The following is a 14,288-nucleotide window of genomic DNA, read 5'->3' on the forward strand; positions in this document are numbered from 1 at the left end:
AACATTGACAATAAATAAAGGTTGATGATGAGCAAATAAAACACTGTAAGAACATACACATACAGTCAGGATTACTTATCAAAACAACAGAGGCTGAGACAAAAACCTATTTGGCACAAAATAAAATAAAACATTTAAAAGCAATATTTTGATTAAGTGAGACTTTTAAACTATATCCATTGCTTTGTGAATTTGATTGTCCTTCACCGTTAACATTGAGTGCATGTGTGTTCCTAATTAAGAGGCATGTCTATTAATTAATCAATAAACCCAACTGCCGAATCTTCAACAAATTGTCAATATTCAAACCTTTTTTTTTTTATGTTGACAGTACCTTGACCTTGGTATGACCTTATCAGCCACCTGTTTCAGGTCACTGATGAATTTTGGCCACAGGGACTCACAGAGCTACAGGTACGTGTGCAAGAAAACCCATTGTCACAAAGCAAAGCCATATATGCACATAGGGGGACGTCTAGTATTCTCAGAGTGAGAAACAGTTTGATTATTAAGTTCCCAGGGATCTCTGAATAACACAGCTGCTTGATGTTCTTCGTAAGTACTACTTCCATAGTACTTCATGAAGATCTTACAGAGTAGAAGCTTTGGTTTTTACAGGTCCAGATGTGTACTTGAAGTATAGCGCTTCTATACACCTGCATACGCAGACCAACTCATTTAGAATTGAATGATGTGGAGAGCATGCCACAATGGCATAGTTAAAGTGATGCCAGGGCAATATTAGAATGTATTTCAATACCAATAAAAATAAATATATGTAAATATCTGCATTTCTCACTTGTTAATAGTAATCTTTTGTAACCCGTGAACGCAGTCCGCGTGGATCTGCTATGTAGCGAGGAACAACTGAAAAGTACATAAATAAAGATGGTTATAAAACAAAATAACACATGTGGAAAGTAACACATTTAAGGACACATTTACACTTCAACAGGATGGCTCCTCTCTCTGAGTGAGACCTCTCCTGTCATATCCTTCTCTCATTTCTGTGCTCTCTCTCTCTCTCTCTCTCTCTCTCTCTCTCTCTCTCTCTCTCTGAGTGAGACCTCTCCTGTCATATCCTTCTCTCATTTCTGTGCTCTCTCTCTCTCTCTCTGTCTCTCTGTCTGTCTGTCTGTCTGTCTGTCTGTCTGTCTGTCTGCCTGCCTGCCTGCCTGCCTGCCTGTCTGTCTGTCTGTCTGTCTGTAAGTCTGTCTGTCTGTCTGTCTGCCTGCCTGCCTGTCTGCCTGCCTGCCTGCCTGCCTGCCTGCCTGTCTGTCTGCCTGCCTGCCTGCCTGCCTGTCTGCCTGCCTGCCTGCCTGCCTGCCTGTCTGTCTGTCTGTCTGTCTGCCTGCCTGCCTGCCTGCCTGCCTGTCTGTCTGTCTGCCTGCCTGCCTGCCTGCCTGCCTGTCTGTCTGTCTGTCTGTCTGTCTGTCTGCCTGCCTGCCTGCCTGCCTGCCTGTCTGTCTGTCTGTCTGTCTGTCTGTCTGCCTGCCTGCCTGTCTGTCTGCCTGCCTGCCTGCCTGTCTGTCTGTCTGTCTGTCTGTCTGTCTGTCTGCCTGCCTGCCTGCCTGTCTGTCTGTCTGTCTGTCTGTCTGTCTGTCTGTCTGCCTGCCTGTCTGCCTGCCTGCGTGCCTGTCTGTCTGTCTGTCTCAGCAGGTCATGTGTAGTGCAACACTTTTACATCTTAAGCTCATCGTCCCAAAGAAAAACACAAAGAGCCATATTCACCCCTCATAGAAAAATAAATCAATAAAAAAACATGGAAAGATACCTTTCATATATACTTGTATATAAAATAGTTGTTATATACATATAGACAACAACAACAAAAATAACAGATAACTGACCTGTACAGTATACACCTGATCCATAAGAGAGACAAGAGGTACTGAAGTGTATGGCTTGACTGGAAAAATCATTCCAAATATTTACATCTTTATCATGGATATCTGATACATATTTTATCATCCCTGGAATCATGAAGACGAACTATGGAGAGTACATCCCATACCTCACACACTCACTCACTCACTCACTCACGCACTCAGCTGAAATGAGGCAACCACAGGCCTGGCCCGGAGCGACCTAATGGTGCCTTGAGCTGTCCAATCCAAACCTATGTTGAGCTCTAATTTGGTGACCTATGATGGGTGAGTGGTGTAAAGATGAGGAGTGAAACAGTCCCTCAAACATGCCATCCTCAGTCTAAACTAAAGAGATGTTAAGTTGGACCAATGGAAAATCAGTCGGGTGTCATTGACCTTCTGGATTGTGGTTGTTCAGGACCCAGATCCTTGTCTTCAGTTACCCAGTGAGGATGGGAGCAGAATGGGGTTCACTGCTGTGAATGGCTACCCCCTCCCCTTCTTCTAACTACACCCCAGTCTAGCAGCCATGTGTGGTGAGATATCCAGTGTAGACAGGGGACAGCCCTGCCTTGGCCCTGACGTCCACCACTAGTCAGCACTGACTAAGGCCAGGGGTCCTTCACTTCCTCCAGGACTGACCCATCTGGGAACCCTCCTACGGACTGAGTCAGGCCAGGGGTCCTTCAGGCAAAGCCACAGGCAACTTGACCTTCATTTCCTCCAGGACTGACCCATCTGGGAACCCTCCTACGGACTGAGTCTGACCAGGGGTCCTTCAGGCAAAGCTGCGGGGACCTTCACCTTCATTTCCCATCAGATGGGTGGTTCAGTAGTATCCTTAGGACAAGATGTCCTCAGCTCAGCAGACGATGGCCACCCCCTCAGCAGTGAGCAGTTGACCACTGGTGGGGTCATAGGTGCCTGCCAGATAGTACAGGCCTTGGGTGGGCACGCTGCTGCTGGGTTTCTGGCCGCGGGCCATATGCTCATACTCCTCGCGGCTCACCACCTGGCACTTGTGGGAGATTGTCTGGACGTCATTCTCGTCCTCGTGGCACGACTGATACAGAGCGTGCTGAGAGAGAGAGAGAGAGAGAGAGAGAGAGAGAGAGAGAGAGAGCAAATGTCAGTATTTTCAATCGACTTCAACTCTGAACACATAATATGCTGAGATACCAAAAGACTATGAAAGCTTGCTATCCCCTATAATGTTACACTATGGTCGCGTTTCAAACAGATTAACAACCTGTGCACTATGATTGGTATGATAACAGATTAACAACCTGTGCACTATGATTGGTATGATAACAGATTAACAACCTGTGCACTATGATTGGTATGATAACAGATTAACAACCTGTGCACTATGATTGGTATGATAACAGATTAACAACCTGTGCACTATGATTGGTATGATAACAGATTAACAACCTGTGCACTACGATTGGTATGATAACAGATTTACAACCTGTGCACTATGATTGGTATGATAACAGATTAACAACCTGTGCACTACGATTGGTATGATAACAGATTTACAACCTGTGCACTATGATTGGTATGATAACAGATTTACAACCTGTGCACTATGATTGGTATGATAACAGATTAACAACCTGTGCACTACGATTGGTATGATAACAGATTTACAACCTGTGCACTATGATTGGTATGATAACAGATTTACAACCTGTGCACTATGATTGGTATGATAACAGATTTACAACCTGTGCACTATGATTGGTATGATAACAGATTAACAACCTGTGCACTACGATTGGTATGATAACAGATTAACAACCTGTGCACTATGATTGGTATGATAACAGATTTACAACCTGTGCACTACGATTGGTATGATAACAGATTAACAACCTGTGCACTATGATTGGTATGATAACAGATTTACAACCTGTGCACTATGATTGGTATGATAACAGATTTACAACCTGTGCACTATGATTGGTATGATAGTAGATTAACAACCTGTGCACTATGATTGGTATGATAACAGATTTACAACCTGTGCACTATGATTGGTATGATAACAGATTAACAACCTGTGCACTATGATTGGTATGATAACAGATTTACAACCTGTGCACTATGATTGGTATGATAACAGATTTACAACCTGTGCACTATGATTGGTATGATAGTAGATTAACAACCTGTGCACTATGATTGGTATGATAACAGATTTACAACCTGTGCACTATGATTGGTATGATAACAGATTAACAACCTGTGCACTATGATTGGTATGATAACAGATTAACAACCTGTGCACTATGATTGGTATGATAACAGATTAACAACCTGTGCACTATGATTGGTATGATAACAGATTAACAACCTGTGCACTACGATTGGTATGATAACAGATTTACAACCTGTGCACTATGATTGGTATGATAACAGATTAACAACCTGTGCACTACGATTGGTATGATAACAGATTTACAACCTGTGCACTATGATTGGTATGATAACAGATTTACAACCTGTGCACTATGATTGGTATGATAACAGATTAACAACCTGTGCACTACGATTGGTATGATAACAGATTTACAACCTGTGCACTATGATTGGTATGATAACAGATTTACAACCTGTGCACTATGATTGGTATGATAACAGATTTACAACCTGTGCACTATGATTGGTATGATAACAGATTAACAACCTGTGCACTACGATTGGTATGATAACAGATTAACAACCTGTGCACTATGATTGGTATGATAACAGATTTACAACCTGTGCACTACGATTGGTATGATAACAGATTAACAACCTGTGCACTATGATTGGTATGATAACAGATTTACAACCTGTGCACTATGATTGGTATGATAACAGATTTACAACCTGTGCACTATGATTGGTATGATAGTAGATTAACAACCTGTGCACTATGGTTGGTATGATAACAGATTTACAACCTGTGCACTATGATTGGTATGATAACAGATTAACAACCTGTGCACTATGATTGGTATGATAACAGATTTACAACCTGTGCACTATGATTGGTATGATAACAGATTTACAACCTGTGCACTATGATTGGTATGATAGTAGATTAACAACCTGTGCACTATGATTGGTATGATAACAGATTTACAACCTGTGCACTATGATTGGTATGATAACAGATTAACAACCTGTGCACTATGATTGGTATGATAACAGATTAACAACCTGTGCACTATGATTGGTATGATAACAGATTAACAACCTGTGCACTATGATTGGTATGATAACAGATTAACAACCTGTGCACTATGATTGGTATGATAACAGATTAACAACCTGTGCACTATGATTGGTATGATAACAGATTAACAACCTGTGCACTACGATTGGTATGATAACAGATTTACAACCTGTGCACTATGATTGGTATGATAACAGATTAACAACCTGTGCACTATGATTGGTATGATAACAGATTAACAACCTGTGCACTACGATTGGTATGATAACAGATTTACAACCTGTGCACTATGATTGGTATGATAACAGATTTACAACCTGTGCACTATGATTGGTATGATAACAGATTAACAACCTGTGCACTATGATTGGTATGATAACAGATTAACAACCTGTGCACTACGATTGGTATGATAACAGATTTACAACCTGTGCACTATGATTGGTATGATAACAGATTTACAACCTGTGCACTATGATTGGTATGATAGTAGATTAACAACCTGTGCACTATGATTGGTATGATAACAGATTTACAACCTGTGCACTATGATTGGTATGATAACAGATTAACAACCTGTGCACTATGATTGGTATGATAACAGATTTACAACCTGTGCACTATGATTGGTATGATAACAGATTAACAACCTGTGCACTACGATTGGTATGATAACAGATTTACAACCTGTGCACTATGATTGGTATGATAACAGATTAACAACCTGTGCACTATGATTGGTATGATAAAAGATTTACAACCTGTGCACTATGATTGGTATGATAACAGATTAACAACCTGTGCACTATGATTGGTATGATAACAGATTTACAACCTGTGCACTATGATTGGTATGATAACAGATTAACAACCTGTGCACTACGATTGGTATGATAACAGATTTACAACCTGTGCACTATGATTGGTATGATAACAGATTAACAACCTGTGCACTATGATTGGTATGATAACAGATTTACAACCTGTGCACTATGATTGGTATGATAACAGATTTACAACCTGTGCACTATGATTGGTATGATAACAGATTTTTTATTGCTTGTGCAACATCAAGACACATTCCCAACTAAAATTCCCCAAATTTCCAGGTTTTCCAGAAATCCCAGTTGAAGGATGCCCAGTTCCTAAAAGCAGGATTTTGCAACCCAAATGGCAACGGAACGGTCTGAACCTGAATGTGGATGTACCTTGCTGTCGCGGTGCCTCTTGCCCAACTTGGTCTCCTCTGGGTGGTAGAACCACTTGACCTTCACCACCATGTTGGAGCTCCAGGATTCCCAGAAGTTCTCGATGCGGCCCACGTAGGGGAGGTGGGGCCGGCCGGCAGAGAGGAACATGGCACAGTCGCCCACTCGCACCATGTCCCTTCCCCGTACGATGGCCTTGTAGAACAGCTTCCTGGACTTCCCCTTCAGCCCCCGCCTCTGTGGAGACACAGGAACACTCAGAACACACAGTCATGTCTAGGAACTAGGGAGTGGGATTCAATACAACTCAGATAAACGTCCTGTTCAATACAATAAACTTTTTAAATACATTTCCCTGATGTTTTGCGGAGATCACGTTTGCTGTAAACTATGTGGCTGTAAACTATGTGGCTGTAAACTATGTGGCTGTAAACTATGTGGCTGTAAACTATGTGGCTGTAAACTATGTGGCTGTCAGCTCAAGGAGAAATCCCCTTTAGAAGTCACCCTCAGTGCACAGGTTGATTATTGTGTTGGATTGAATACCAGTCTAGGCGTGCTTAAAGTCACCTTAAGTAGTTTGTATCTCTGGTCAATAGTGTGGCTCTAAAGGTCATGTACCTCTGCTATGGAGGATTGTGTGAGTTAGGGTCTCATGTACCTATTGTACGGAGGATTGTGAGAGGGTTAGGGTCTCATGTAACTATTGTATGGAGGATTGTGAGAGGGTTAGGGTCTCATGTACCTCTGCTATGGAGGATTGTGAGAGTTAGGGTCTCATGTACCTATTGTATGGAGGATTGTGAGAGTTAGGGTCTCATGTAACTATTGTATGGAGGATTGTGAGAGAGTTAGGGACTCATGTACCTCTGCTATGGAGGATTGTGAGAGTTAGGGACTCATGTAACTAAGATATGGAGGATTGTGAGAGGGTTAGGGTCTCATGTAACTATTGTATGGAGGATTGTGAGAGAGTTAGGGACTCATGTACCTCTGCTATGGAGGATTGTGAGAGGGTTAGGGTCTCATGTAACTAAGATATGGAGGATTGTGAGAGGGTTAGGGTCTCATGTAACTATTGTATGGAGGATTGTGAGAGGGTTAGGGTCTCATGTACCTATTGTATGGAGGATTGTGAGAGTTAGGGACTCATGTACCTATTGTATGGAGGATTGTGAGAGTTAGGGTCTCATGTAACTATTGTATGGAGGATTGTGAGAGGGTTAGGGTCTCATGTACCTATTGTATGGAGGATTGTGAGAGGGTTAGGGTCTCATGTACCTATTGTATGGAGGATTGTGAGAGGGTTAGGGTCTCATGTACCTATTGTATGGAGGATTGTGAGAGTTAGGGTCTCATGTACCTATTGTATGGAGGATTGTGAGAGAGTTAGGGTCTCATGTACCTATTGTATGGAGGATTGTGAGAGAGTTAGGGTCTCATGTACCTATTGTATGGAGGATTGTGAGAGGGTTAGGGTCTCATGTAACTATTGTATAGAGGATTGTGAGAGGGTTAGGGTCTCATGAACCTATTGTATGGAGGATTGTGAGAGGGTTAGGGTCTCATGTACCTATTGTATGGAGGATTGTGAGAGTTAGGGTCTCATGTACCTCTGCTATGGAGGATTGTGTGAGTTAGGGACTCATGTACCTATTGTATGGAGGATTGTGAGGGTTAGGGTCTCATGTAACTATTGTATGGAGGATTGTGAGAGGGTTAGGGTCTCATGTACCTCTGCTATGGAGGATTGTGAGAGGGTTAGGGTCTCATGTAACTATTGTATGGAGGATTGTGAGAGGGTTAGGGTCTCATGTAACTATTGTATGGAGGATTGTGAGGGTTAGGGTCTCATGTAACTATTGTATGGAGGATTGTGAGAGGGTTAGGGTCTCATGTACCTATTGTATGGAGGATTGTGAGAGGGTTAGGGTCTCATGTACCTATTGTATGGAGGATTGTGAGAGGGTTAGGGACTCATGTAACTATTGTATGGAGGATTGTGAGGGTTAGGGTCTCATGTACCTCTGCTATGGAGGATTGTGAGAGGGTTAGGGTCTCATGTACCTATTGTATGGAGGATTGTGAGAGGGTTAGGGACTCATGTACCTATTGTATGGAGGATTGTGTGAGTTAGGGTCTCATGTACCTCTGCTATGGAGGATTGTGTGAGTTAGGGACTCATTTACCTCTGCTATGGAGGATTGTGAGAGGGTTAGGGTCTCATGTAACTATTGTATGGAGGATTGTGAGAGGATTAGGGTCTCATGTAACTATTGTATGGAGGATTGTGAGAGGGTTAGGGTCTCATGTACCTATTGTACGGAGGATTGTGAGAGGGTTAGGGTCTCATGTACCTATTGTATGGAGGATTGTGAGAGGGTTAGGGTCTCATGTACCTATTGTATGGAGGATTGTGAGAGGGTTAGGGTCTCATGTAACTATTGTATGGAGGATTGTGAGAGGGTTAGGGTCTCATGTACCTATTGTACGGAGGATTGTGAGAGGGTTAGGGTCTCATGTACCTATTGTATGGAGGATTGTGAGAGGGTTAGGGTCTCATGTACCTATTGTATGGAGGATTGTGAGAGAGTTAGGGTCTCATGTACCTATTGTACGGAGGATTGTGAGAGGGTTAGGGTCTCATGTACCTATTGTATGGAGGATTGTACGAGTTAGGGTCTCATGTACCTATTGTATGGAGGATTGTGAGAGGGTTAGGGTCTCATGTAACTATTGTATGGAGGATTGTGAGAGGGTTAGGGTCTCATGTACCTATTGTATGGAGAATTGTGAGAATATTAGGGTCTCATGTAACTATTGTATGGAGGATTGTGAGAGGGTTAGGGTCTCATGTAACTATTGTATGGAGGATTGTGAGAGGGTTAGGGTCTCATGTAACTATTGTAAGGAGGATTGTGCGAGTTAGGGTCTCATGTACCTCTGCTATGGAGGATTGTGAGAGTTAGGGTGTCATGTAACTATTGTATGGAGGATTGTACGAGTTAGGGTCTCATGTACCTATTGTATGGAGGATTGTGAGAGGGTTAGGGTCTCATGTAACTATTGTATGGAGGATTGTGAGAGGGTTAGGGTCTCATGTACCTATTGTATGGAGGATTGTGAGAATATTAGGGTCTCATGTACCTATTGTATGGAGGATTGTGAGAATATTAGGGTCTCATGTAACTATTGTATGGAGGATTGTGAGAGGGTTAGGGTCTCATGTAACTATTGTATGGAGGATTGTGAGAGTTAGGGTCTCATGTAACTATTGTATGGAGGATTGTGAGAGTTAGGGTCTCATGTAACTATTGTATGGAGGATTGTGAGAGTTAGGGTCTCATGTAACTATTGTATGGAGGATTGTGAGAGGGTTAGGGTCTCATGTAACTATTGTATGAAGGATTGTGAGAGGGTTAGAGTCTCATGTACTTATTGTATGGAGAATTGTGAGGGTTAGGGTCTCATGTAACTAAGATATGGAGGATTGTGAGAGGGTTAGGGTCTCATGTACCTATAGTATGAAGGATTGTGAGAGGGTTAGAGTCTCATGTACCTATTGTATGGAGGATTGTGAGGGTTAGGGTCTCTTGTAACTAAGATATGGAGGATTGTGAGAGGGTTAGGGCAGGAATAGATTGGCATAAACTTAATGACCATAGAAAGATCAACCCGTGTCTCACCTGAGTGGGGTTCCCCGACCACCGCCACATCTGTCTTCCCGGTAGGAACGTGTTCATCTTGGGTCTTGGTCCTGCATCCCCGGGGATAACCCTTTGCCTCTTCACCAGGTCTCTGGGGGGTTTGGAGGGGGACGAGCTGCCACACTCCTTCCTTTTGAGAAGCTTGTTGTTGGCACTGTGGTCATTGGTGGCTCCTCCTCCCTTGGTGTTGGATACGGCCACGGCCTTGGCCACGAAGGACTGTTGGCCCTGGTGGGGTCCGGCTGCAGCCGGGGGCTCAGGGGACTGCAGCAGGCCGTGGTGGGAGGACAGGCAGCTCTGTAGCAGCAGTGTGGAGCTCTCCTCATCCTCCGAGCTGTAGGACGAGTCGTTATCCGAGGAGCACAGGCTGGAACTGGACATGGAGCCTGAGCTGGACGAACTTGAGGAACCAGAGGAAGAGGATGAGACGGAGAGGCGTGAGAGAAAGCTTCCCGCCGTCCTCAGTCCTCCAGAGGCTGCTGTGGCCAGCGCAGCCCCCCTTCTCCTCCTCCTCTCCTCCTCTTCCTCCTCCTCTTCGTTGTCCAGGTCCGAGTAGGAGCTGTGGCAGTCCCGATGGCAGCTGAGACCAAGCTCGCCGACACCGTACTCCCCAATAGCCAGGGAGGGAGAAGCCTTCCTCTGTGGAGGAGGGGCACCCTTAAGGAGGAGCTCAGCCCTCGAGGCAGAAACTCCCTTCCTGTTGTCCTTGACCAGCAGGACTGGGTGGGAGTAGGCCTCAGGCCTGGGGAGGCCGCCCACGCCTTTGGCCCCGAACCCAGAGCCACCGCCCAGCAGCAGCAGGGCCTTGCTGTTCTTCGTCTTGGGTGAAGTCACCCCCTCGTGATCCAGTTTAACCAGGAACTCTTGACTGCTCTTCCTGCTGCTCCGCGGCACCTCGCCGGGCCTCCGTCTCTGGACATAGGGCCCAGTCCTGGAACCCAGGGACATGCCGGTGGGCTGGGTGCTACAGAAGGAGGAGTAGCCGTTAGCGATGCTGCTGAAGGAGTCAACCTCGAAGGAGCTGCTGCTGAACAGACCCTTGGTCGGGGCAGAGACAGGGGCCGGGGGCAAGGGGAGCAGGTGTGCCTCCCTCGACCCCCTCAGGGCCTTCCTGGGAGTCCCGTTGAGCTGGAACAGATTTTCACAGGCCCTCTTCCTGGGGACAGCCACAGCCGGCCAGCTGAGCAGAGGGGCTGCGTTCTTATTGGTGCTGTCTGACAGGTTCTTCTTCTTCCCTGAACCTTTGGGTCTCCCTGCAATTCAAACCAATTGAATGTCTGGTAAGTCACCAATCAGTTCACACTACATATACCTTTACAAGATCAAGAGGTTACAAGAAATGAATGACACACACTTTTTCTGCGTCCCATCAGGCTAAATATACTATAATTTGTTTTTCAAATAGAGTGGATATAAAGCACGTGTGTAGATTATCTCTTCTGACCTGGTCGTCTCCTGACAGGCTCTGTGCTGGCCTGTCTCTCCAAGACTCTCTCACTCAGGGGGGCTTTTTCCAGACTGAAGCTCCTCCGAGCCGCCCGGCCGCTAGACACCAGGTGGGCAGGGGACGACTCCGCACCTACAGAGGGACAGGAAGGGGAGGCGGGGGTTAATACATCTCTAACATACACCTGCATAATCACTGTCATAAGTAATACATATAAGTAAGTAGCCTTGCACAAGCTTTGGCTAGTGTGAGCCGGAATGGCTCATAGGAGCAGGAGCCCATCTCCTGTTTCTGTAGCGTGAGGCAGCTTGATGTACAAGTTCACCCCCTGGACAGGAGGTTAGCCTATCGTAGGACCTTACCCCCAAATCTATCTCCTTAATGCTCAGTGCCACGCAGAGGCGCATTGGGCCCATTTTTTCGGTCTTTGTTATGCCTTGGCTAGGGATCGAACTACCAACCTTCCAATTACAGGGCAGACACTAACGTCAAGGCCACTGAGTTGGTCAATAAAGTCATAGCAATGTCTAAAATGCAGCAAGATATTGTCCATGATTCATAATGTGACTGGAAGGTCTCTTATAAGGTCTCATAATAATTGTAATGTGAAGGTCAGGTATAGTTAGTAACCCTGTAATCATACAAGGTGGATGACAGGGTGACACAAAAAGAGACACTCACAGTGGATCTGGTAGCCCGGGGGGAGGAGGCGGATGTTTAGGAGGGAGATCCTCCCCCTGTCTCCGTCATCAAACTCCACCATTACACCTCCCTGTTTCCCCTCCTCCCCTGAACCACCTGCATCAGCACAAAGTATACACACATTTAAAGAGGAACCACCTGCATCAGCACAAAGTATACACACATTTAAAGAGGAACCACAGGCATCAGCACAAAGTATACACACATTTAAAGAGGAACCACAGGTATCAGCACAAAGTATACACACATTTAAAGAGGAACCACCTGTATCAGCACAAAGTATACACACATTTAAAGTGGAACCACCTGCATCAGCACAAAGTATACACACATTTAAAGAGGAACCACAGGCATCAGCACAAAGTATACACACATTTAAAGAGGAACCACAGGTATCAGCACAAAGTATACACACATTTAAAGAGGAACCACAGGCATCAGCACAAAGTATACACACATTTAAAGAGGAACCACAGGCATCAGCACAAAGTATACACACATTTAAAGAGGAACCACAGGTATCAGCACAAAGTATACACACATTTAAAGAGGAACCACAGGCATCAGCACAAAGTATACACACATTTAAAGTGGAACCACAGGCATCAGCACAAAGTATACACACATTTAAAGAGGAACCACAGGTATCAGCACAAAGTATACACACATTTAAAGAGGAACCACAGGCATCAGCACAAAGTATACACACATTTAAAGAGGAACCACCTGCATCAGCACAAAGTATACACACATTTAAAGAGGAACCACCTGCATCAGCACAAAGTATACACACATTTAAAGAGGAACCACAGGCATCAGCACAAAGTATACACACATTTAAAGAGGAACCACAGGCATCAGCACAAAGTATACACACATTTAAAGAGGAACCACAGGCATCAGCACAAAGTATACACACATTTAAAGAGGAACCACAGGTATCAGCACAAAGTATACACACATTTAAAGAGGAACCACAGGCATCAGCACAAAGTATACACACATTTAAAGAGGAACCACAGGCATCAGCACAAAGTATACACACATTTAAAGAGGAACCACAGGCATCAGCACAAAGTATACACACATTTAAAGAGGAACCACCTGCATCAGCACAAAGTATACACACATTTAAAGTGGAACCACAGGCATTGTTAGTCAAATAGTCAAAGTGAATAAATTGCTAAATGAATCAAATAAATAATAACACAAAAGGATGAATGCGGACACAGAGAAAGTGATCCAGTATCTCTCACCTTGGCGTATGTTGCCTGGGTATAGGCAGCGAGAGCGTTCGCTCCAGTAGGCACACACCCTCGTCCCCTCAGAGAGCACCGCCTCTGTCTCTGGACGCACATCCAGGACCTGAAAGTCAAACAGACACTGAGTCAAGCCAGATTCACTACAGACCGACAGCAAAGACACACACACACACACCACACCACACCCCACACCACACCACACCACACCACACCACACACACACACACACACACACACACCACACCACACACACACACACACACACACACACACACACACACACACACACACACACACACACACACACACACGGCTGGTCACTGTGCCACACCGCCAAGCAGCACTATCTCATGCCAATGTGCCAGTCACAGCAGAAAGGAGCGGAAGCTGTGATGCAGTAGATCCTGACTGAAGTAATACTAAGGAGGAGATGAATGGGGGGACTGTGATTGCAGGTTGCCAGATTCTCCTCCCTGACAATGCAGCCAGGGCCCAGCATCCGCCACTCACTGGAGCCCCTTTCAGAATGTTTTCATTTACAGTTGCCATGGAGAGGGGTCCCTTGACTGATGATGTGTGAGGTATAGGCGGGAATGTGTATGTGTATGTGTTTTGGTGGTGTGTTTGTGTGACTGCGTGTTTGTGTGTTCATGGTTGTGTGTGTTTCTGCGCACACACGCACGTGAATACATATATGTGTGAGAGGGACCTCGGGCTCTGCTCAGGGGATATGGGGTCCTGGTATAGGAGGTATTCATGAAAGGCTGTTGAACATGGGGTCTTGGTGTAGGAGGTATTCATGACAGGCTGTTGAACATGGGGTCCTGGTGTAGGAGGTATTCATGAAAGGCTGTTGAACATGGGGTCC

General features: G+C 44.9%; 1 protein-coding gene across 7 annotated transcripts in view; it reads right to left on the reverse strand.

Annotated features, from left to right (window-relative positions):
* Window positions 1-1,531: 1,531 nt before the first annotated feature.
* The window catches only part of LOC110486089 (BAH and coiled-coil domain-containing protein 1), a 186,404-nt gene continuing 173,647 nt past the window's right edge, over window positions 1,532-14,288 (reverse strand). For all 7 annotated transcript variants that reach the window (XM_036941861.1, XM_036941858.1, XM_036941862.1 and 4 more), the window contains 6 exons: window positions 13,415-13,523; window positions 12,138-12,254; window positions 11,454-11,588; window positions 9,989-11,262; window positions 6,303-6,539; window positions 1,532-2,946 (listed from right to left, as the gene is read on the reverse strand). In XM_036941861.1, coding sequence (XP_036797756.1) covers window positions 2,731-2,946; window positions 6,303-6,539; window positions 9,989-11,262; window positions 11,454-11,588; window positions 12,138-12,254; window positions 13,415-13,523 — 2,088 coding nt within the window. In that variant the 3' untranslated portion in view covers window positions 1,532-2,730. The remainder of the gene's footprint in view (window positions 2,947-6,302; window positions 6,540-9,988; window positions 11,263-11,453; window positions 11,589-12,137; window positions 12,255-13,414; window positions 13,524-14,288) is intronic.

This window comes from Oncorhynchus mykiss, chromosome 13, assembly GCF_013265735.2.
Source record: "Oncorhynchus mykiss isolate Arlee chromosome 13, USDA_OmykA_1.1, whole genome shotgun sequence".
Classification (NCBI taxonomy): domain Eukaryota; kingdom Metazoa; phylum Chordata; class Actinopteri; order Salmoniformes; family Salmonidae; genus Oncorhynchus; species Oncorhynchus mykiss.